Here is a 24377-nt window from a genome sequence, read left to right on the forward strand (position 1 = left end):
TTTTTTTTTCTGTTATTTGATATGCCATTTTTGTTCATTTTTGGTAACCTTTCATCATCTTCATCTCTCTCCCCCCCTCTCTTTCTCTCTATTGTAATGGTGCTGAGATGTCGAGTCCATGGAATGCCATCAGTCTGCAGATTGATTGGCTCTATTGAATGGAATGCCATCAGTCTGCAGATTGATTGGCTCTATTGAAATCATGTTGCATTAGTACGTTTTTTACAGTATATATATTGAGTTCTAGCATATGCATGCTGTACAGATGAAGTGGATCTAATTCTTAGGTCAGGTGTGTTTATTTGGTATCTTTTTCTCTCATTATTGGTGGATTAGGTTTGGTATCTTTTTCTCACTATTGATGGATTAGGTTTTCCCATTATTTTATTTCATGGGGAGTTTGTGTATGACAACAATTTTAGAGGATGTTTGTTTTTTACTCGGTGTTTGTGTTTTTTTACTTCATTTTAAATAGAAATTAAAATTAATGTTTAATAATGTTAAGTATTAAGTTGTTTGTTTTTTAAATATATTATTTTTTTCATTTAATTTTTATAAAGTTTTAAATATTTTTATGGATAATTATTCAATATTTTATAAAAATCAATATTTTTATAAAGTTTTAAAGAGATGTAACTTTTTTAATGGATTCCACGTTAAGCTTTTTTAAATGATTTTCAACTTTTTTAAAGTTGAATAAAAAGGGGGTTTGGTAAGACCATGATATGAACTTTTGGAGGTGAACTCCAAGTCATTGCTCCCATTTTTGTTTGCATTATTTTAATTAATTAATTAATATTTATTATTCCATATATATGATTGTATTTGAGTTATTTATATTTTTATTAAAATGATTGAAATTTTAATAAGCACTCAAATAATTTAGATTTTATCATAAGAGGCCTCAAAATCATATGACATTAATTGCCTGAAGATGACATTGGGAGCAGAAAGCGGCGTTGGTGGATTATATATGCGATATGGTTCAAATGGGCCATGTGGCAAAGCTGTCGGCAAAACTAAAAGCTTTGTCCATTTGTCCAGCATACGTGACAAATTATTTATCAGACAATCTGGAAACGCCACAACAAAATTTGAGTGGATTTCATAATCAATCTCATTGGACATTGGACATATGGACGCAAATTACTAGCTCTGCAAAACTGAGGATAACTTTCTTGCCTTAGTTCTTAAACTCCTGGTTTGTTTCCAAAATTGAATCTCCCCCCCTGTGGCTGAGGAAAAACCCTGCAATGGTTACTTAAAAGGGTAAATGAATTATTATCCTGGGAAACAGACAAAGAACATATCTCTTATTTGCTTTTCATGGCAACATCATTGGTCCAAAGACCTTTTCTAACTTTAACCCGCTTGCTTTCCATGAGATTTTCCCTTTATTGCTATAATTATCCCAACAAATTGAATTAAAATATTAAAAATCTCCTTACGAAGAGACGGGGCGTTACAGATGGCAAAAGGGACGAAGCTCTAAGTCTGTGGCGGTCAGATCCACATAGAATTACAATGGGTGCACTTATAGAGTGAGAAACAGAGGAACTCTGGACCTGTGGTTGGATGTTTCACTCTACCTTGCCTTGTGTGCAAAGTATGAATCAAATCCATGGATTCCCAGAGAAAACCCCACATCTGACCTCAAGAATCCATTAGCTTATTAAAAAGCACTTGCCCTACAGAGAGACAGAGAAGGGTCTGTGTCGGTCTGTTCAGAAAATGGAGAAGCAGAAGAAGAGCAGAGAAGTGAAGAGAGAAGTGATTCGATTAGAGCGGGAATCAGTGATTCCAATTCTGAAGCCCAAGCTTATCATGACACTGGCCAACCTCATTGGTATGCCGTCTAATCCCTATTGCTTCTTTTACCCTTCTTTTGGTTCTAATAAAAAAGGAAAAGAAAATTTTTTTTTTGAATCTAATATCTGTTGGTTCGGTTTCAGAGGAAATGGAATTTTTTTTTCTTTGGCTACGTTGAATTGTTTGGCATTAGGCGGGGTTGAGTGGAGCATTTTGGTTTTTCCGGCACCAAATAATGAAAAAACTATCTCAATTTGCTTTGCTTTTGTTGCATCGTATCGTTGGTTTATCTTGTATCTAGATTTATGCATTTGGGGTTTTCACAAATTTGGAAAACTGTTTGAAATCTATTGAAATGAAAAGGGTTTGTGTTCCTGTTCCTGTGAATATATGGCTTGTTTTTGTTTTCTAATATTCAGAATTGGTTACCGCTGTGTTATTCATTCCTGCCAATTGTGTTTAATATTCTTATTTTTGAACCGGATGGTTCTTTCTGCTTGTGGGAATGGGTGAGAGTGCTGTGGCTGTTGTGGAACTGGGCACTCAGGGATTTGAGATTTAACTTTTTGCCACAACTCTTGTTGGTGGGCTTACATAGATTTAAAAGCAACTGTTTTTGACATTTTGCTTTGATGTCCAGTATGTTTTAGGGCAATCTCCATCCATTTTTAGTCTTTTCTATTTTGTTGAAGTTTGTTGATTAATTTTGTCAGTGGATGCAACCCTGTTGTTAGGTAATCCATTTGAAATTTGTGGTCTGATAGTGCGAAATTTTCTCCAACCTCTTCATCAGCCAATTTAAATTCTAACCACAGCATCCATGGCTCAAATAGTGTTATTGAAGGTTTTGGCGATCCATGAGATTTAGCTCATGATATTTGACTAAACCTTGAGTTTTTAATTTTGTGCAGAACATAGTTCTGACCGTGCTGAGTTTTTAAAGCTGTGCAAGAGAGTTGAATACACAATACGAGCTTGGTATCTTCTACAGTTTGAGGATCTGATGGTATTTTATTGGAGGCTCACGCTTCTTTTCAGTATTCATAATCTGATACTATGCTGTCCTGTTATCTGTCTCCTGCTCATTGCTTTAATCTAAATTCAACATATATTGTTTTGCAGCAATTGTACTCCCTCTTTGACCCTGTTCATGGGGCTAAAAAATTGGAACAACAGAATCTCCCTCCTGAAGAAATTGATGTTCTTGAACAGAATTTCCTGATGTATTTATTTCAGGTATTGTGGCTGTTGCATCTTATTGTGACTTCTCTCAGATTGCATTAAATTTTCTATGGAAACTGAATTTGCCCATCAGGGCATCCCCTCTGGGGATGCTGTTCCTTTGATTCTCATTGGCTGATGCCATGCTTATTTGTGACTGAGGTTATTGTATGCTCAGTTGCCATCTTTCTTGAAAAAGAGATGTATGCTAAATGTAGGCTACTTTTTGTGAGCACCTGGCCTTTACACTGAGGTGTCTGTCCTTGGACAACTGAATTTACAGTCCCATCTTCTTACTTGATATATTTTTGGAAGTTATACATGAACCTGAATTTCGCTAGCATGGTGAAGGGAAATATCATCGGCTTAAAAATGTTACTGGAGTTTACATTTAACTATTATTTTTAATGATTGTTCTATTAAATATTTGATACCTGTTTTTCCCAAGAACATGAGGGCATGAACTGGTGGTTTGGATCTTTTGGAGCCTTGCTATGTTTTTTTTCCCTGTCATTACTCATTCATCTGAGGATAGCCTGCAAGGTTTGTCGTAATGAGTCAGAATTATATGCTTCCAAACACAGGAGTCACATGATATCTTTTGTTTGTGTGTGTGTGTATGCGCACGTGTGAGAGAGAGAGATGTTTTGTTATGTTTTAAACTTATCTTCTCCATTTCTTTATCGTTTCCATTTTTTTTCCTTTCTCTCTTCTTTTATACAGGTGATGGAGAAGAGCAACTTCAAGATAGCAACTGAGGAAGAGATTGATGTTGCTCTCTCAGGGCAGTATCTCCTAAATCTTCCCATCACAGTTGATGAATCCAAGGTTTCTAATTACTAATTTAAACAAGTACAGAAATATCTATTGATATATATATATATATATATATATATATATATATATTGTCTATTTTCTCATGTTCATCACATTTGCTGATCCCATTGTTGTTTTCTTAATGGCTGTAGCTTGACAAGAAGCTTTTGGGGAAGTATTTTTCTGAGCATCCTCAAGAAAACATTCCAGATTTTTCTGATAAGGTATTTTCTAAAGTCAGCTAAAAGGATTGCAAGGTGGTCAAAATACCTTTAGGCTGTGTTTGGTTCCTGAAAAACATGACGGAAAGCACAAGGGAAAGAAAATAGAGGGGAAAAGTAGAAGGAAAAGTAAAGAAAAATAAAAAATAGATTTAAAATTAATAAATTATTTCTATATACTACTTTAAGCTTATTTCACTTATTTTAACTTTTTATATAAAGATTAAATAATTTGAAAATGCATAAGTTTCCTACTAATTTTAATTATTTTTATTTTTTTATAATACAACCAAACATAGTAGTAATACTAGTAGTAGTAATTATTATTATTATTTGTTTTGAGTGTGATAGAAAGTGGGATGTGTGGCTCCTTTTTAAGTTGTTGGGTGAATTTTATTATTATTATTATTATTACTATTACTATTATTCATTTATTATAATTATAATTTATTTTTATTATTTATTTATTTATTTATTTTGAGTGTGGCAGAAAGTGGGATGTGGCTCCTTTTTAAGTTGTCGGGTAAATTTTTTGATGCAATTTTGAGTTATTGGTTACATAGGATTTCTTTTTCACTTATTTTTTTAATGCATCTATAGCTTGTGGGCTGTTAATTTATCTGTCATTCTTTATGTAGAATGCAACTTTCATCTATTTTCTCCACCATTATCTTATTTTTCTCATGTATTATGCTTATCTGATATGTTTGCTTTATTAAGCTTTAGGTTTCTTAGTTTGTTGATGTAATTCTATTTTGCTATCCTAAATATTTTGGGCCCAGTAGAGATTGGTATAATTCAATTCAATGTTATATTTTGTATTGTAAATCTTGTCTGATTTTAAGTTCAGACAAGATGCCTTAAAAATGAGAACATGCTAATTGTTTCATATTTAATATTTGGTGGAGCTCTTTGTCATACCCTGAACTGGGTCCAAGTCTTCTGAGGAGCTTGGGTACTTGATTTGATCTTTAAGCACATGAATTTTACCCATCAAAAAGAAAATGAAAAAAGAAAAGAAAAGAAAAGAAAAGAGAGACCGAAATAGTAAATATTGATATCTGTGATAAATAGATAATAAAGAAATAAGCTGTTCTTCAGCAGATAAAATGGTGTGTAGATGATTATGAGCTATACCTTTGGGCTTCACTTCCATTTTGTTCAAATTTTAGTCCTTGTTGTTCAGTTTGGTTAGCATTCAAGAGTGTCAGGAATGAGGGAATGCATTCCAGTAAAAACATGACATAACATTATAAATACTGCTAAAGAAGGGCCGGACTAGATCTTCATAGTGAGGTTCTGTATTGACTTTTATGTGTCTTGAACCATGTGACAATGTCAGTGAGACAACTTTAATGCTTAACTAGGTGTCAAATTTCAAATTTCTAACTTCCTTTGTGTGTGTGTGTGTGTGTGTGTGTCTCTCTCTCTCTCTCTCTCTCTCTCTCTATATATATATATATATATATATATATATATATGTTTTTTTATATTTTATGGTCATTCATTACAAAGTCCATTTTTACTACTTTGGACATTAGAGGAAGTAATCCTTGCGATGGATGTGTATAATAAAGTAGATCAAGATTGCTTGCATGTCAATTCACATGTCTACGGCAATACTGAAAATTCTGTACCATCCGATCTTAATACTGTAGTGGTGCACCTTAAATTGATGTTGGCTGATTAGGACTTGAATTACAGGTCCCTAGTAATTGTTGATGTTGTTAGTGTTGGTTCTATGGTTTTTATTGGTAATTCTAATAACTAGTAAATGACATGTGCACCTTTTATATTCTCTTTTTTTTCCCTCTCCCACTCTCTCTCTCAGCCCGGAATGCTCATACATACTAAGACATTGTTCACACAGTGAAGAAAGGCCCTCACACACACACACAAAGAAGAAAAACTAATCTGGATCTGTTTTTTATTTTCAGTATGCATGCAATCTTCATACAATGCAGTTAACCTTCCTCCTCCTCCTCTCTCTCTCTCTCCCAAAAAGAAGAAAAACTAATCTGGATCCATTTATTTATTTTCAGTATGTAATCTTCAGACGCGGCATTGGAATAGATCGAACGTCTGATTACTTTTTCATGGAGAAAGTGGACATGATCATTTCACGTCTATGGTTAATGCTTTTGAAATTGACTAGGCAAGTAATTATCATGCTTCATAACTTGGAAATGTTTTTTTAGGATATTATGGAGATGAATTAAGAACTTAGTATTTAGCATAGTTTAAATATTAATCTGGGTACTGTCCATCTTTTTTACATTTTGTGGTTGGGTATCTGGGGTTTATTATAATGGTCACACTGGCATTATTGTACCAATAGCTTGATCTTAAGGAAATTCATCATTATTTATATTCCAAACGGTAAGTTTTTTGGAAAAGACTGTTTTATGTTGTTTTGTTTTTTAGTTTGTGTGGGGTTACTGTCCTTGCAGGCTGGAAAGATTTTTTTTCAGAAAGTCACATGCACGGGAAAAGAAAGATCCAAAGAAAAATGATGAAATTCGCACTGAAGCAGAAGCAGATGACCTGAGTGTTGAACGGATTCGTATTGAAAATATGGAACTCAGGTATGCATTATTCTTTTCCCTGCTTTTTATTTCTTGAACTGCTTGAATGAGTCTATAAATTCCTGAATTTGGACCATCTTTTTCTTAGACAAATGAAACCTGATTTTATCCTATGTCTCTTGTTATTCTTGAATCACTCTTCAATTCTGCTAGTCATGCCTTAATCATTCTGATTTTTTTTTTTAAATTGTTTTTTATGAAGTTTCTAAATATCCCAATAATTATGGATTACAGCACATGTTTCCAATAATTCCTGGAGGATAGTTGACAGTTGGGTGATAGCATTTTGGGTGCAGTTTGCCCATACTTTTTAGGCCTTCAGCTGGGGGCCTTCTTTCAGGTCCTATGCAGTGTGAGGCCTGGTGGAGCATTTCAAAAGAAGACTTGCCTCTTAGAACACAATACCTATGTGGAAGGTTGACTCTTACCAAAAGCATCCTCTCCAGGTTGTCAGTTTGTTACATGTCCTTGTTTGTCATTTCTAATGCGGTGAGAGTCTGAGTAAAGAATATTCAAAGGGAATCTTTGTGGAGGAACGATCTTTCAAGGGAAAAAGTTCATTTAGTGAAGTGGGCCAATATTTTTAAGGACAAAATTAATGGGGGGCTGGGTATTAGAGGCCTTTCTATCTTGAACAAAAGCTGTGCTGGGAAAATGGTTGCAGAGTTTTGTGGAAGTGCATGACTGCCTTTGGAAGAGGGTAATAGCAAGTAAATTTCAGCCAAATTGATGGTGAGTGAAGTATGAAAGGGGAGGGTTGTGTTTGTAGTGGGTACTTGGAAAGCTACCAAAAGAGGTTGGTTGAAATTTTTGCCTAGGACTATCATGGTTGGGAATTGTTGCAAAACTAAGTTTTGGTTTGATAGATTATGTGGTGACTCTGCCCTGAAAGACTGGTTTCCTTCCTTTCCAGAGTTGGTTTCAATAGAAATGTGACAGTAATAGATTTTTATGTGACTGTGGAAGGGCAAGGTTTCTAGAGGATCTGTTTCATGAGGAGGTTTCAAAATTGGGAGACAGAGATGGTAGGTGGTTTTTTAGAGTATTTGCTCCATGGCTTTTTAGGGGGTTGTTGAGGGATATGTTAGTGTGGAAGGTGCGAAGAAGGACGTTTTTACTGTTAAGTTTTTATATTTTTCCATTTCTTTTGAGATTTCATTGCAGCTCCCTGCAAAGGAGGTGTGGGACTCAGAGGGGCCTTTAAGGGTGTGCCTTGTGGCTTGAGAAGTAGTTTGGTGAAAGATTCTTACACTTTATCAGTTTTTATGAGGATGGATTGGCTGTTGGTAACGGTACAAAGATAAGCAGGAGTTGGCGAATCAGACCCTCATCCACCATAGAAAGGCTCAACTGCTTTGGGACCTCCAACTTTCTCACAGTGGCTGTTCCCAAAGGTGGTTAGTGAGTTTTTGGATTCAGACAACAAAGGTGTGGTTATGTAGTGCAAAAGGGTGTGGAGATTGGTCTCCTTTATTTTTTTATTGCCTCTAGAGTGAGGGTAATACCAGAACCTTCAGAGAGGATGAGTATGTTACTGAAAGATTTGTTAAAATCCTTTTATGATCATTCTCAGATGCATTGGGGGTTTGAAATGCCGGTCTTTGATTTTCTTAATAATTTGGGTTTGGTCTTGGGTGGGCCCTTTGTTTTTTCCCCCTCGTCTTTTCTTTCTCACCTAGCACTTTTCCACTCCTCCATTTTATTAAGTGTTTTTAATCTATATCTATTTCATTTGTCTATCAAAGGAAACAGATCATTACAGGATTTTCTCCAAGTTGGCCCTGATAATTTTGTGATCTACCCCTAAGTTTGAATCATGAAATCCTAATTTGTTACCATGAGTTAAGTGATTGAATTATCTGATGAAGCAAAAAGCTACTCTCTTGGTCTCTCTCCCCTTTTACATGCACATACACGCACAGAGTTCAAAGAATAGTTAAAAGTCAAACTCAACATGGATGAAGGTTTTAAACTCTTCAAAATCGGGTCACTAAAACTTAAAAAAATGTCATGTAAATTTCACTGAAGCTATAGGCTGAAAAATGGATTCAGTTATAGAAGGTTCTAAAAGTCAATTTTGGTTTCCAGAAGCTGGAATTAATTTACAGTAGCTTGATATTTTGAACTGGATAGTAAGGTGATTATTTAGATGTGTGGAGAAAAATTGTATTTCTTTTCATGTCTTGTAAGTATACAACCAATGAAATATATATACAATAGCGGAAAGGAAAGAAAAAGGAAGAAAATAAAGAATCCCTACAAATTAGGGATTATGTACATAAATATACACCTATATATATATATATATATATATATATTTAGTTGTATACAGCTGTACAACTTATGCAGCTGTATATGTTCTACCAGCTGTAATAATCTTCAACAAGATGATCCTGTTTTTCAGTCCTTTTCAGAATAATAGTGCACAACTCGCAACCTCTCCTAGGATTATTTTAATTGGAAACACTGCTGGAGACATCATTTGAAGGTTTATAAGAGTACGGGAAAGACTAGTTCCAATGCCCAAGTCTGAATTTGGAGTACCAATGATGATTCAAGTTACTTTTGGGACGTAGTAGAGTTAGTTCAAATTAAGTATAGTCTTTTGTGATGTTTCTATTTTAGGTAGTGGTTTTCTTTATGTCAGGTTTCTAATTTTTTAAGTCTTCTTGTTGTATTTGAAAAGATTTTATTTTTTCTTTTTAGTTTCTAGGTAGTCTTCTTGTCAGGTACTTTGATTTTTTGGTTTCTAGGACATCGGCTATAAGACAAAAATGATGAGAGTTATGGTTCATGTGGTTTGTAGGACCCAAGTCCATAAGCTAATTTCCATGCCAACAATCTTTTGAGACACTAAAAGAACTAGTTGTGGGAGCATGATGCATTGTCTGAAGAGGTGAGGAAACCCCAAATCTTTTAATCTCTTCCCTTTTTAAGTCCTGCAAACTCCAAGCTGTCTGAGTTCTCATGGTTGGGTTTCTCCTCAAAAAGTGTTATATTTGGTTGACCTCCTTGATGTTCAAACTGTTGTTGGTTCCAGTTTCCACCATTCCTATCGAGGGAGGTTTCCCATGTTACTTCCAAGTTCCAACACATCTCCTTTTTATACCTCGGTTTCTTGCAATGAGTATACCAGAGACTATCCTTGTTACTTGGCTGTCTGAGTACCTCTCTTCTATCAGAATTTGTGCACGGATTAGACTGCTTTGAGTGCATAAAACATTATAGTACTTAGTTATAGATAAAGTACCTTACTTTATAGAGTGAATCTTGACCTTTATCTTGTAAATTTGGGCGGCATCTTAGACTTCGGAATAAGTCTATTTCACTGCTTTCCTAATTTCTTTTGTCATTGTCAGGAAGATGCATGCTCCACTGGTTTTTGGTTGCATTATGTTCCATTGCTAGGACATGATCATTGAGTCACCCTCATCAGATAGCAAACTTGGGATTATCTTCACCTGGCACAAGCCAAAATTGCTTAGCCAAAATTTGTATAAATGGGTAATGTGCATAAAAGAAGGAATTGCTTGGTTAAAATTTGCATCGATAGGGCTTGGCTTTATGAGGAACATGAGATAAAGGAAGGGGGGTAGTTCAAACTTTCAAATCTCTTTTATCTGAGTTGAGGAAATGGAGACCTAGCATTAGTGGGATGTCTTTCAAGGCTTTAAATACTCAGAAAGCAAGAGGTCTAGAGGTGCCTTTCATGAAGGAGGAGGTGTTCTAAGCCTTCTCAAACTTGAATGGATATAAGGCTCCAAGCCTAAATGGTTTTCCTATTTCTTTTTGGCATTTTGGTCGGAGCTTTGTGAAAGAAAAAGTGATGGACTTGTTTAGGGAGTTCTACTACCTGGAAAAGTTTGAAGAAAGATTGAATGCTACATTCTTGGTGTTAATTCTAAAAAAATAAGATGCCAATGACCTAAAAGATTTTAAACCAATTAGCCTTGTAGGTGGTTTGTACAAGATCATTGCTCAGGTGTTAGCTAATAGGTTGAAGATGATGATGAGAAAGGTGGTCTCTGAGTTATAGAATGCAATAAGGAAAGGCAAATTCTTTATGTAGTGCTTATAGCTAATGAGTCAATTGATTCGATGATGAAGAGTGAGTTCAATGATGTTATTTGTAAGCTTGACATTGAAAAGGTGTATGATTGTGTCAACTAGACTTCTTGTTATCTGTTCTTGGAAAAATAGGATTTGGTTAAAAATGGATTGATTGAATTAGATGGTGTATCTTAATAGCAAAGTTTTCGGTGCTTGTCAATAGTTCTCCTTCAGGCTTTTTTCCAAGCTCTAAAGGTTTGGGACAAAGGGATCCCCTCTCTTCCTATCTCTTTGTTTGGCAATGGAGACACTACTACTATCTCTTGGAGAAGGCTAGAGAGATTGGTTTTTTATTGGGTTTTAGGGTGAGAGGTAGGAGGGTGAGGGGGTGGAGGTGTCTCTTATTTTGTTTGCTAATGACACCTTAAATTCAAATGTTATATTTAAGTTGGTTGCTTATGTGGTTTGAAACTCTTTTGAGCTTGAAAATCAACTTGGAAAAAGTGAATGATCCTAATAGGGGGAGGTGTGGTTAATGTGGATGAATTGGCTTTTGTGTTGGGATGCAAGCTTAGGGAGCTCCCAACCACTTATTTGGGACTTCATTTAGAGCAGAGTTAGTTTAGGACAATGTGGAAGAAAGATTCCGCAAAAGACTTTCATTGTGGAAAAGACAATACATTTCGAAAAGGAGGTTAACCTTAATTTGTAGTATGTTATCCAATTTGCCTATTTGTTACATGTCCTTGTTTATCATGTCTTAAAAAGTTGGATTGAGACTAGAAAAAATTTAGAGGGGTTTCCTTTGGGGTGGAGGGGCCTTGGAGAAAAGTTACATTTAGTAAAATGGCTGATTGTTTGTTGGAAGAAGAGAAAAGGGGGCTTAGGAATTAGAAGCCTTTCGGTGCTTAATAGGGCTCTATTGGGGAAATGGTGTTGGAGATATCCTTTAGAAGAAGAAACTTTTTTGAAAAAGGCTATTATGAGTAAGTATGGAGAGGAGCAGCTGGGAGGGTGTTCGTAGAATGTGAGGGAAAGGTATGGGTTGGGGGTTTGGAAAAATATTAGGAAACATTGAGACCTTGTTGGTAGTGGTGTAGCCTTTGTGGTGGGAGACAAAAGGAGGGTGAAGTTTTAGAAAGATAGGTGGTGCGGGGATGATCCCTTATGTATGGCTTTCCCCTTCTTGTTTGCTTTAGCTCCCTTAAAGGAGGCTTGGATGGTGGATGTGTGAGAGGATTAGGGTGAGGGGAGCCACTAAATCTATGTTTTGATAGACACTTGAATGATTGGGAGGTAGATGATGTGGAGGCTTTTTTCTCAAAACTTCAAGGGAGCATGATAAGGAGGGAAGAGAAGGATAAACATGTATGGATGGATTCTAAGAATGGGGTCTCTTCCATTAAATCTTTATATTCCATCTTAGTATGTGACGTGGAATTCCTTATCCAGAGGCCATTATTTGGAATTCTTGAGTCCCTTCAAGAGCAGGGTTTTTTGCTTACGCAGCTAGTTAAGGCAAAGTATTAATTGGGGATCAACTTCAAAAGAGAATATGGTCATTGGCGAATAGATGTGCCTTTCGTAAAAGCGAAGAGGAATTAATAGATCACATTCTATAGCAGATCTTATTCTCGTTGTTTGGCATTGCATGGGTCCTTTGCTCTATGATCAAGGAGACTTTCCTAAGTTGGCATGATTCTTTTGTGGGAAGAAAAAGGTAGAAGGTTTGGAGGATTGCTCCTTTTGCATTTTTTGGAAAGAGAGGAATCAGAGGGTGTTTGAAAGTAAAGAATCAACCGTTCCAAGTGCTTAAACACACTTTTTTATGCAATCCTAGGTTATGGGTTAGTTTGTACATAGGAGAATGCCTAATGCCTTTCATTGATTTTGTTGATTTCGTGGGCTTTAGATGAGAGAGGGAGTAGTTTGGTTCCTTTATTTTTTAGCTTTGCCTAATGCCTTTCATTGATTTTGTTGATTTCGTGGACACCCTTTGTATACGTGTATTGTACTTTAGTGTGTAGCTTCTTTCTCTTTTATTTATAGTATTGCCTCACTTCTCAAAAAAAAAAAGTCTTCACTTGGCACTGGTCCAATCAAGTGATTGAGCTTGTCTTTTCCTTTTAGGAATGTGCGCACATGTTGAGACTACACCAGATAGTTTCGATCATTAAGTCTAAAAGAGGGTTGAAGATTTTGATTGTCATTAGTAGGTAGATGGTTCTGGAATCTTGTGTTCAGGTTAGATTTTTTGAGATTTTTGATATAATGGACAGTGAAATTGAGACAAATCAATAGTAAAGAAAGTTGTTGAGAAGGAAAAGAAATGGTGATGACAATGAAGGTCATTGAGCCAGAGAATTATGGCAATGAAGGCCGCAATAAGTAGATTGTACTATAGACCTCGAGGAAAAAATTAGAAGAGAACTTAGAAACTTGAAACAGGTTTTGATACAATGTGGAAAAGAATGACTTTTTTCATTACATTTATGAAAAAATGGTACAATATTTATAGCGTACAATCCTACAAAATTGGAAAACTAAATTATACAAAGAAAGTTGCCTAATACTTAGAAATCCTTTATCTTATAAATTAGGAAAAATAATAGAGGAAATGTATAACTATACAATCTCGGAAGCCTAGGAATTATATAACTATACAATCCTAGAAACCAAAGAATTAATTTCCTAGTATTTTCAATCAAATCTTGGAAATTAGGAAATTAATTTTTTAATATCTTCAATCAAGTCAATCAATATGTGTGTGTATGCATATTTATTTGTGTATGTATCTCCATGTGCTGTTCATGTTGGCTTTGGAGTTGCTTTGTATTGGAAGGTCTTTTTTAATTTTTGCTTCTACTAGTTGAAATCTAATAATTATTCTTCATTTCATAGAGTTTATTTGATTTATTTATGATGTTGTGCATATTTTCTGCATATTTAAATTAGTTTTTTTTTTATAAATGAGCAATCATATATATTAGAAAAGGTTAAAAAGCCGCATGTATATAGGGAGTATACTGACCAGCCCCAAGCAAGGCTGGAAAAACAAGAAAAAAGGTGGAAAAGCCTCACCCACCCTCAAGTGGTCCCAAGCCACTCCAAAAAGCCTAACAGAGAGTAGGTTTCCTCACCAATGTACACCCTAGCCTAACTCCACAAGTTACATACAAAAGAATTCTTAAATTTCTGAATATCTAAGGACCCTCCCCTGAATACTATCCTATTCCTTTCTTTCCAAACCGTCCAAAATATGCACAACGGAATGGAATTCCATATCTTTTTTCTTTTTTTCCCCACAAAAGAACCCCTCCAACTACGTAACACCTCTATAACTGACTTTGGGAATACCCATTGAACTCCAAAAATGGCAAGGGAGATCTCCCAAATAGTTGTAACCACTATACAATGTAAGAGAATATGATTTGCATTTTCCTCTTCACATCCGCATAAATAGCACCGATTAGGGAGCTGCCATCCCCTTCTTTGAAGCTTGTCCAAGGTGAGGATCTTCCCCCATGATGCCTCCTAAGCAAAAAAAGACACCTTTGTTGGAACTTTATCCAACCAAATGCGTCTATTTGGAAAAGCACCAGCTGAGGAGCCACTCAAGCTTTTGTAGGCCCCCTTGACCCCAAACACACCGTTGCCTTCCCGCTTCCAACTCACAGAGTCCTCTTCAGGAGCTATCTTGAAGTCCTTCAAAAGATACAACAAGCCACCTATCTGCTCCATCTCCCAATCATTGAGATCTCTAGCCAACCTGAGATTCCAACCTCCTTGACCCATACTAGAATCCCACACTTCACAAACTTTGGCATTCTTATGACCCGCCAAGGTAAATAACTGAGGAAAGGTTTGAGAAAACGCCTCATTGCCACACCACTTATCCGTCTAAAACAAAACTCTATTCCCCTTCCCAACCTTAAAAGCCATGCTCTCCCAACACCAATCCGCCTCCTTCATGATCTCCTTCCATAACCCCACCCCATAAGGCCCACAAACTTCCTTAGTCCTCCACCCACATCCCTCTTGACCATATTTCACCCCTATCACCGTTCTCCAAAGATTATCCTTTTCATAGGCATATCTCCAAACCCATTTGCCCAACAGTGCTTTGTTCAATACATCTATCTTTCGGATGCCTAAACCCCCCTCCTCCTTAGGGCTACAAACCACCTTCCAATTAATCAAGTGAACTTTCCCCTCCAAGCTTCCTCCCCCCCACAAAAAATCTCTTTGGATTTTTTCAATCCTTCTTGCCACAGCCTTAGGAATGCGAATAAGGGAAAGGAGGTAGATGGGTATGCTGGCCAAAGTGCTCTTAATGAGAGTAATTCTTCCCCCCTTCGAAATATATTGCCTTTTCCACTGGGCTAGTCTTCTTCTCATTCTCTCCTCCACCCCATCCCAGGAAAATGAATTTTTATGACGGGCTCCAAGGGGCAGCCCTAGGTACACAGTGGGTAAAGCCCCCAATCTGCAACCTAGCTCAGCCGCCAGCTCCTCCACCTCATCCACTTCCCCCATCGGAAATAGAGCACGCTTAGCCAGGTTAATTCTAAGGCTGGAGGCAGCCTCAAACCAAGCCAAAATCCAACTCAGATTGGTCAGTTGCTCTCTTTCAGCTTTGCAGAAAATGAGAGTATCGTCTGCAAAGAGGAGGTGATAAACAGTCAGCTCTTCCCCCCCTCTCCCCCGCATCCTACAGCCTGAAATAAAACCCCCCTCACTAGCCCGTCTAATAATGTTACTAAGCACTTCCATACCCAAGACAAAAAGGTATGGAGAGAGGGGGTCTCCTTGCCTCAGCCCCTTTGAATTTGAAAAGAACCCAGCTGGAACCCCGTTGATTAAAATAGAGAATTTGGCAGTAGAGATACACCACCACATCCATTTCATCCAACGAGCCCCAAAACCCATCTTCCGAAGAACCTTCATAAGAAATTTCCAATTGATGCTATCATAGGCTTTTTCGATGTCCAACTTGCATAACAATCCTTTCTCTTTTCTTTTATACCAATAATCAATCACCTCATTAGCTACTAGAGAAGCATCCAAAATCTGTCTCCCTCTCACAAAAGCATTTTGGTCGACTGAAACCACCTTATCCAACACTTTTTTTAGCCTATTAGCTAGGACTTTGGCTAACAGTTTATACAAACTCCCAAACAAGCTGATTGGCCTAAAGTCCCCCAGGTCTTCAGCTCCTCCTTTCTTAGGAATAAGGACCAAAAAGGTGGTATTGAGAGACTTGGCAAACGACCCATGCTCAAAGAATTCCTTAAACATATCCACCACCTCCTCCTTCACAAAATCCCAGCAATCTTGCCAGAATGCCACTGTAAAGCCATCCGGGCCTGGGGCTTTGTCTCCCCTCATCTCCATCAAAGCAAATTTGATTTCCTCCTCAGAGAAAGGCACCTCCAAGTCATTTCTGCATATTTAAATTAGTTGACCATGTAAATTAGGGAAGTTGTAATTTAGAGGATTTGTAGGAAGAATTTTAGGAGTAGGTCAGTTGTCTTATTTTATTTCCATTTATTGGGAAGTTTAAAAGTTGTATATATATTAGTACTAATTTTTCAAAGAGAGAATAAGAAGATTTTTATTTTCCAACATGGTATCAAGGCTAAAAAAAGGTTTCTAGTAGGTTTTTTTTTCTTCTTGGTCTTCAGTGCCAAGCATTGCCTATCATATTCACAACCTTCTGTTGTCATCAACCTTTATTCATCCCTTACTTCTTCTTTTGTTTTCTTCTACCAATGGTGGAAGAAACTTCTGCTAGAATTTTGTCGAACCAACTCAAGACAGCAACCCATTTTGATAATCTCACACTTCAGATTACAACTGAGAAGCTTAATGGGCATAACTGTCTTGAGTGGTCTCAATTGGCAAAACTTTTCCTTAAAAGTAGAGGGAAAATGGGATATTTTTGTGGTACCATTGAGGTACCAAAACTATCTGATCCATCTTTTGAATCATGGGATGCTGAAAATTCCATGATAATGTCATGGCTGCTGAATTCAATGCAACTAGAAATTGGCAAACCATTTTTGTCTCTTTCTTTGGCTAAGGAGGTTTGGAATGCTGTGTCACAAACATACTCGAAGAAAGGAGATTCTGGTTGGATTTATGAACTGAAGACCATGATTCATGACAAGAAGCAGAAAGATCTCTCAGTGACAGCCTACTACAACATAACATTGAAGGTCTTGTGGCAAGAGTTGGATCTCTACCGACATATTGAAATGGAATCTGCAGCAGATGCAACAAGGCTGGTTGAGATGATTGAATGGGATCGAATCTTTGGTTTTTTTGGCTGGATTAAATCCACAATTGGATCAGGTAAGTGGTCAAATACTTGGAAAATATCCTCTTCCATCTTTACATGAAGTTCATTCCTATGTGCATAGTGAAGAGTCTAGAAGCATTGTAATGATGGGACCAACTCCATATGAGAATTCAGCACTCAATACAGATTAAGACAACAGTCCAGGACTTCAAAAAGGGGGAGAAAATGAGAGTAGATGGTGTGATCATTGTAATAAGCCAAGATACACTAGAGAGACTTGCTGGAAATTGCATGGAAAGCCACAATCAAGGGTTAAGGACAACCACAAGTACTTCCCCTTATAATGTCATATGGATTCAATCTTTAGAATCTTGAGGTACCTAAAGTTAACTCCAAGAAAGGGTTTATTGTTCTCAAAGAACAGTCACCTTAGAGTTAAGGCTTTACACAAATACAGATTGGGTAGGTTCTATCACTGATAGGAGATCTACTTCAAGGTATTGTACTTTTGTGGGCGGCAATTTGGTTACTTAGAGAAGTAAAAAGCAACATGTAGTTTCTTGGTCTAGTGCTGAATGTCACGGACTTAGTCTTTTCCTAAGCTCGTGCGGCACTTAGACAAGCCAAGACTCTTGATCTTGCTAAGTCAGCCTTACTCTCAATGTCTAGCTTGCTAGGCTAAGACGCTCACAACTCGGAAGCTTTAGAAGGCGTAGTAGGCAACTCTTAAAGAATGGAAGCTTTATTGCTTTCAAAGGAAGCTATACAATGCTTAGAAGCTCACTTGCTTGGTTAGGAAGTGATTTGGGTGGTGCCTTGGCCAAATGAGGCCCTCACCTATTTATGGAACTCTCTGGAACCTTGGAAGGTTCCTTACAAATCAAGAAGATTCTAGAATACCCTACACAATTCTATGTACAACCCTATGTACAAGAGATCTCTAGAATTCTCTAGAAAGCCTTGGATTCCTCTCATGCCTTCCACCATAGTGTAGAGATGTGTGGACATCTCTAGGCATCTCTAGAACCTTCCACACTCTTCCCTCCAATGGCTTAGTGTAGATGGCTCCAGGAGTTTCCAGAAGCTTTCTGGGCTCTATATAAACCCATGAGGAGGCTCATTTGAAGCATCTTGTGACATGAAGCTGAGTTTCGAGCCATGATCCTTGGCATTTGTGAACTCATGTGGCTAAAGGGTTTATTGAGGGAACCACAAATTAATCTTGAGGAGCCCATGAGACTGTATTGTGATAACAAGGCTGCAATCAGCGTTGCTCACAACCTCGTACAACATGACAAGCCTAAATATGTTGAGATTGATGGACATTTCATTAAAGAAAAAGTTAATAGTGGACTGATTTATACTCCGTTTGTTGCATCCAGACTACAACTAGTTGATGTCTTCACAAAGGGAGTTCAAAATCTTACATTCAACTCTATGGTTAGCAAGTTGGGAATGGAAGATATCTTTGAACCAACTTGAGGGGGAGTGTCAAAATCCAATAATTATTCTTGATTTCATGGAGTTTATTTGATTTATTCCTGATTTTGTGCATATTTAAATGAATTAACTATGTAAATTAGGGAAGTTGTAATTTAGAGGATTTGTAGGAAGAATTTTAGGAGTAAGTCAGTTGTCTTATTCTATTTCCATTTATTGTACGAGTTTGAAAGTTGTATATATATTTGTACTAATTTTTCAAAGAGAGAATAAGAAGATTTTTATTTTCCAAAGCCACCCTTCCATGTTTGCCTTTTATTTTTTATTTTCTTTTATACTTCTTTCTTCTTCTTGGTAAAATTTTTTTTTTTTTTGGGAAGGATAGCTAATTTTTCTTTGTATATTCTCTTGTGATTCAATGACAGGAGTGTTTGTTTCCAATAACAAACAAAATATTCAAATGTGAGAAATATTAAATGCACAAGTGGACAACCTTGCAATTGTCATTTGCTGTAATTGAGTTTCCTGTCTTAAATTTCAGATGTTGATTACTAGTTTATGACTATTACCTTTTGCTCCTCCTAGTGTTCGCAATCTGGCGGGCAAGATCACCATCCAAGAACCTACATTTGATAGGATAATTGTTGTTTACAGGTAATGCCTTGTGAACACTTTTTATTTTTTTCAAAATACTGTTGTAAACCAAGTTTAGGATGGTTGTATTGAAATGAATCCTTACAGGCATGAGCATATTTTACAGTGTTAACAATTAAAAAAATGCCCATAATTTCTCAGTTTCTTATGTGTTAGAGTGGGTTATTTCATCTATGGATATTGAGGGCACCCTGAAGGGATTAATAGCATGTCAGGGAACCTTCTAACAATTGTGCAGTGTATTCAGGAAATGATTTATATATCATATGAAATTACCAAGGTCCTTGTCTGAAGTGCTCTCCGATCTTAGCATTTAAAACACCATGGAGAATCATTCATTGGCATCTAACAAGATAGGTGACTTTGCAGGCGGGCATGTACGGCAGCAAAACCAGAGCGAGGAATATATGTGAAGCATTTCAAAAACATTCCAATGGCTGATATGGAAATAGTCCTGGTGAGTTCTTGTCTGCTTTCTCTCCTCCCCCCTCTCACTCACTCTCCATCTCAGGTATTTAAAGTTTTAATTGCACCTTTTTCTCTCAAAAGTTTTCTATACAGCTGTTAACATGTCTTGTAACATTTTCCTTTGAGCAGCCAGAAAAGAAAAATCCAGGTTTAACTCCGATGGACTGGGTCAAGTTCATTGCATCTGCTGTAGTTGGGCTGGTCAGATATTTGATATCCATAATATTTAATATGTAGATGGTTTTTGTCTTTCATCCATCTTGTTCACCTACATGTCTTTCTTTACAGGTGGCTGTAGTCGGTTCACTTGACATGCCTAAAGCTGATCTTTGGGTTATTATTGCCATCCTTTCTACTCTGATCGGTTACTGTGCCAAAACATACTTCACGTAAAGTGCTTTTTCTTCTTTTATGACATGGATTCATACCATAAAACATGGAGGCATATGCATAAATATTATTCAATTGATCAATGCTTATGTTGCTTATGGTTGTGGACCTGTGGTCATGATCCCACCATTGGATGGGTCCATCAAGGACATTTCTGGAAATAAATATTGACCTGGTCAAATGGTTTGACATGTTCTTTTCCATATTCTTTTCTCACTCATGATGTTATGCAATAGAGACTACATGGCAAAGCAACTTCTCATGCTAGATTTATCCTTGGTTGGGCTTAGGCCCTGATTGCATGTTTACCAATGTTACTCCTATATGCTATTGACAGCTTTGTCTACATAATAACTAATAGCTGGGTGCCTCCATTTCTCATTTAAAATTTGGTGTTACCAATGTGGCTAATTTTTCTTCAACTGACTGTAGATTTCAGGCAAACATGGCTGCATATCAGAACTTAATCACACAATCCATGTATGATAAGCAGCTGGATAGTGGAAAGGGTACTCTTCTTCACTTGTGTGATGACGTGATTCAACAAGAAGTAAGTTCCAAAATAGAGGAATTTTAATTCTATCCAATATTTTGGTCTTTCTTGATAGTCAATATGAATTTTTTTTTTGGTGAAACCATACAGAAAATTTACTGGCTGCATAAGGTAGTTTGCTGTACAGGTTGAAATTCTTCTTATATCTAGACTTCTTCATACTAGACCACTGACATGGAGAAGCCCATGAAGATAGCTATAAGAGAAAAAAGGGATAATAACAGTCATCATTTCATCTTTTGTTCCTATTGAGAGTTAAATTTGGTGATCTGAGAGGTTCAGCCTAAAAATTCAGCCTTTTTTTTTTTTTTTTGATTGGAAACGCCACAAAGATATATTAATATAAAAAGAAGTACAAGAAGAATTCAGCCTTTTCAACAAGTTAAATATTCTTTGATCTACATAAGATAACAAATATCAGTGCAAAGAACAATCGCATAATTGACACATGATGTATGTGGAAAACCATCTATAGAGTCCCCCAGAAAGTCTGTAGATATGAAAACCTTCGGGTCAATCGACCATAGATGAAATTCACTAAAAAATGAGAAAATGAGTATGTGGTTTTACGTGGATCAGATGCTACCTTTTCCTAAAGTTTTTACATTGGTTAGCACCTACACCCATCTTCAGTTCTGCGACATATCACCTACGTACTCCTTAGTGAACTTCTCAATGACTTGAGAGGATGTGGTCAACCTCCATAAACAACTATTGTCAAAGTTGGGGCTCTTAAAGAGTTTTGAGAATGCGTAAAGAACAATGACAATATAGTTCTAGGGTGCCTATTACAAAGTCAACAACATAAGGTGTATTTATGGTCATAAAAACTTTAACGGGCCAGACTGCTAACATGGAAAAAGCTGGAATAAAAAATAAACAAAAATACGTAAAAATAGTTTCAAGCATTTGAGCTTTACTTCCTAAATTTTCTTCTCTCAGTTTTCTTGGCCCTTGAACCACATGTTATGTACTAATGCCGACAATACACCTTTGTGTGCCGTTATTTACTCAACAAATTCAACATACTTACTTGAATGACCCTATGTATGATTTGGCAACAGTCTCAAGTCTTCAAGACTGGTGTAAATCCTAGTAAATTCATAGAGTTATATTCAAGAATGTTTAGAGCAAAATTGCCCTTAAGGCCTGACTCAGAATGACCCTATGTATGATTTGGCAACGGTCTCAAGTCTTCAAGATTAGTGTAAATCCTAGTAAATTCGTAGAGTTGTATTCAAGAATGTTTAGAACAAAATTGCCCTTAAGGCCTGACTCAGGTGGTAAAGGGATGGGGAGGGTTTGTGGGAGGTTCCAAGTTCAAGTCCAGATGGGAACAAAAATTTACCTATAAAAAAAAAGAATGTTTAAAACAAAATTGCCAACCTAGATTAGCTAGACTAGCTCACTAACATTTTAAATTCAGGATATGGACTATGAAAATAGCAACAGGCTACTCTACTCCTTGGAGTTTGCAGCTTGTAAGAGTCCTTAATTGGTTGTTTAAATGTAAGCAACTTTTTCCCATGAAATTTTCTTTCTAGTGTGACTTGGGAATCAAATTTGCCCTACGTAACATATTCACTTATTTCTTAAGATCCTGTTATGGTCAAGCATGTTTTAAAAGTAGAATGGAAAATTTCCATTTAACTGTAGAAATCAAGGAGTTTGAGTCCTTTGTGCCATCTGTTTGGAGTCATGGGTCCTCAACCATTCCATTCTGGTTGAAACTGTAGAGTTAAGACCTCAATTTTGGATTTATCTATTCAATTTTGAGCTATACCCATGCCTAACAACGATAGTAGTTTCAACGAAATGTATTTGATCTAAGACCTTACCCTGTTCAAGACTGTAAAAAAGACCTTAACCTGTTTACATAGTCAAGCTGTGACTAGTAATTTATATAAATTAATGACTCATAGGATAGCCTGGTTGAATATTTTGTACATAGTAGTTCTTCTTCCCCATAAGATAAAAATCCAACTCAATCTTCTATGTATACTAAGTTTGTAATGGAGTTTTTTAACTGCATGGGTGAATGGATAACTTGTTGGAATCAATTACTGACTGCTGAAACCTTATAGAACCTCAAAATCTAAATGTGCAGGTTAAAGAGGTGATCATTTCATTCTTCATATTGATGGAACAGGGTAAAGCTACAAGACAGGTCTGCATCATTTTTAGCTCTTTACTTCTTAAACATATCCAGATTCCCTCATGATACTAAATATGGGTTCTTTTCATCACCATTGATTTATTGCTTTGTGACAATTTGGAATAGGATCTTGATTCGCGGTGTGAGGAACTAATCAAAGAAGAGTTTGGGGAGGACTGTAATTTTGATGTGGATGATGCTGTTCAAAAGTTAGAGAAGTTAGGCATTGTTGCTCGGGTGAGGTTCCTTTTTCGTGCCTTATGATCAGGGAGATAATTCAGTTAGTGTGCTATCCTTTCATCACCCAAAATAGATTTCCATTGATTCAGTTCCTGGTTCAAATGTCGATATTATTTTGAATTACATGCTCTTATAAGCGGCCATAATGAGGAGAAATTGGACATTCTGGACCTATCATTTCTGTAAGTTGGTGGGAAAGGGCTATCATACCAAATCTTATTCAAAGAAAATGAAACCATCATATACAAAGTAATTCAATTATATGACTGATTGCATTAATTGTTTTACTGGGATCTTGATAAGGGACTTCAATATTGCTACATACATGATTTGTCTGTTCCTGAATGAAAGTATTTTAAGAAATTGCATGGAGTATGCTTATGGAAAGTCTATGCATTTCTACAGGCACTTATGATCACACATATACATACTAAAGAAAATAATTTATATATATTTAGGGAAACAGAAATTATTAGGATAAATTTAGTTCTCAGTAATCAGATTGAGGGCTTTCTTAGAAAAAATCTCATTGATGTTCTTGACCCCTGGTGATCTATTTCTCTGTTTCACATCTTGCCTCCATCTCTCCCTTTGTAGATATATGAGAGAGGGATAGGGTCAGTTTCTGTCTAATCTGACAAGATGTTGATTTCAGGACACAATTGGAAGGTATTACTGTGTTGGATTGAAGCATGCTAATGATATCATCGGAACAACCACAGAGGAGCTTGTCCTCAAGGCAAAACAGGGTTCCTTGACTTCCTGATGTTGTGTGGCTAAGGACCTAAGGTAAGCTTGCTCTCTCTCATATGCATATCAAGAATAATTTGAACTTATGTTTTTTGTAAGTACTCTTGAAAATTTAACACCCTAAGAGACATCTGCAGGTGTTAATTCTGCCATCAAGCACCTAAGAGTAGACAATTCAGATGAGAGGTTTTCCAGTTCTTTTTTTTTTTCTTGTTTGTTTCTATTTTTTTTATTTTAATTAATGGGTTCTTTCTAAAGGCACTTGTCTATTAATGTATGTAATTTGATTTGACAAGTTTATTCCCATTCTTTCTTTTCTCTATCTCTCTCAAAGGAAAAAAACAAAAAAAAAAACTGTGTGCATGTAATTTGGCAAGATTTCCAGATTGTGAATCTGTCCAGGATTCAAAAGCCTACTGTTATGCTAAAAACATCCATGTTGTGTTGGATGGAATTTTGGGAATGGTTTCTTTGTGGAATCCTTTGTAAGATGATCGTCAGCAGCGAAATGAAGAGCCACTTTTTTGCTTCTGTGGTTGTTGCCTTGTTGGGAATATAGGACATGAAAGCTTGGGTTTTGGCAATGCCACTCCGGCTGAGGAGATAAGACTCCTGATCCGGATTCCACCTCCTTCCCAAAATGCATGCCACTGTTGACTTTTGTTTTGTCCTAGTTTTCGTGTGTATTTTGGGAGTTGGGGCATATCTTTTGCAAATCAAACTT

At 36.6% G+C, this 24377-nt stretch overlaps 1 protein-coding gene across 1 annotated transcript; it reads left to right on the top strand.

The window, feature by feature from the left end:
* The first annotated feature begins 1351 nt into the window (after positions 1 to 1351).
* On the top strand, positions 1352 to 24184 carry LOC117930226. The gene is made up of 16 exons (XM_034850757.1): positions 1352 to 1846; positions 2721 to 2815; positions 2932 to 3045; positions 3754 to 3858; positions 3999 to 4070; positions 6110 to 6222; positions 6518 to 6652; positions 19029 to 19097; positions 19467 to 19554; positions 19695 to 19766; positions 19854 to 19954; positions 20388 to 20505; positions 22616 to 22675; positions 22790 to 22900; positions 23559 to 23692; positions 23791 to 24184. Exons 1-15 carry the CDS (start codon positions 1732 to 1734, stop codon positions 23667 to 23669), a joined length of 1479 nt encoding a protein of 492 aa, XP_034706648.1. The 5' UTR covers positions 1352 to 1731; the 3' UTR covers positions 23670 to 23692; positions 23791 to 24184.
* Positions 24185 to 24377: the final 193 nt, after the last annotated feature.

This window comes from Vitis riparia, chromosome 14 (assembly GCF_004353265.1).
Source record: "Vitis riparia cultivar Riparia Gloire de Montpellier isolate 1030 chromosome 14, EGFV_Vit.rip_1.0, whole genome shotgun sequence".
NCBI classification, from domain to species: domain Eukaryota; kingdom Viridiplantae; phylum Streptophyta; class Magnoliopsida; order Vitales; family Vitaceae; genus Vitis; species Vitis riparia.

Coding starts and splice junctions, on each gene's coding strand:
- LOC117930226 (XM_034850757.1), top strand. CDS start 1,732: ATGGAGAAGCAGAAGAAGAGCAGAGAAGTGAAGAGAGAAGTGATTCGA. Junction 2,816..2,931: donor TACAGTTTGAGGATCTGATG/GTATTTTATTGG, acceptor ATTGTTTTGCAG/CAATTGTACTCCCTCTTTGA. Junction 19,955..20,387: donor TGTGCCAAAACATACTTCAC/GTAAAGTGCTTT, acceptor AACTGACTGTAG/ATTTCAGGCAAACATGGCTG.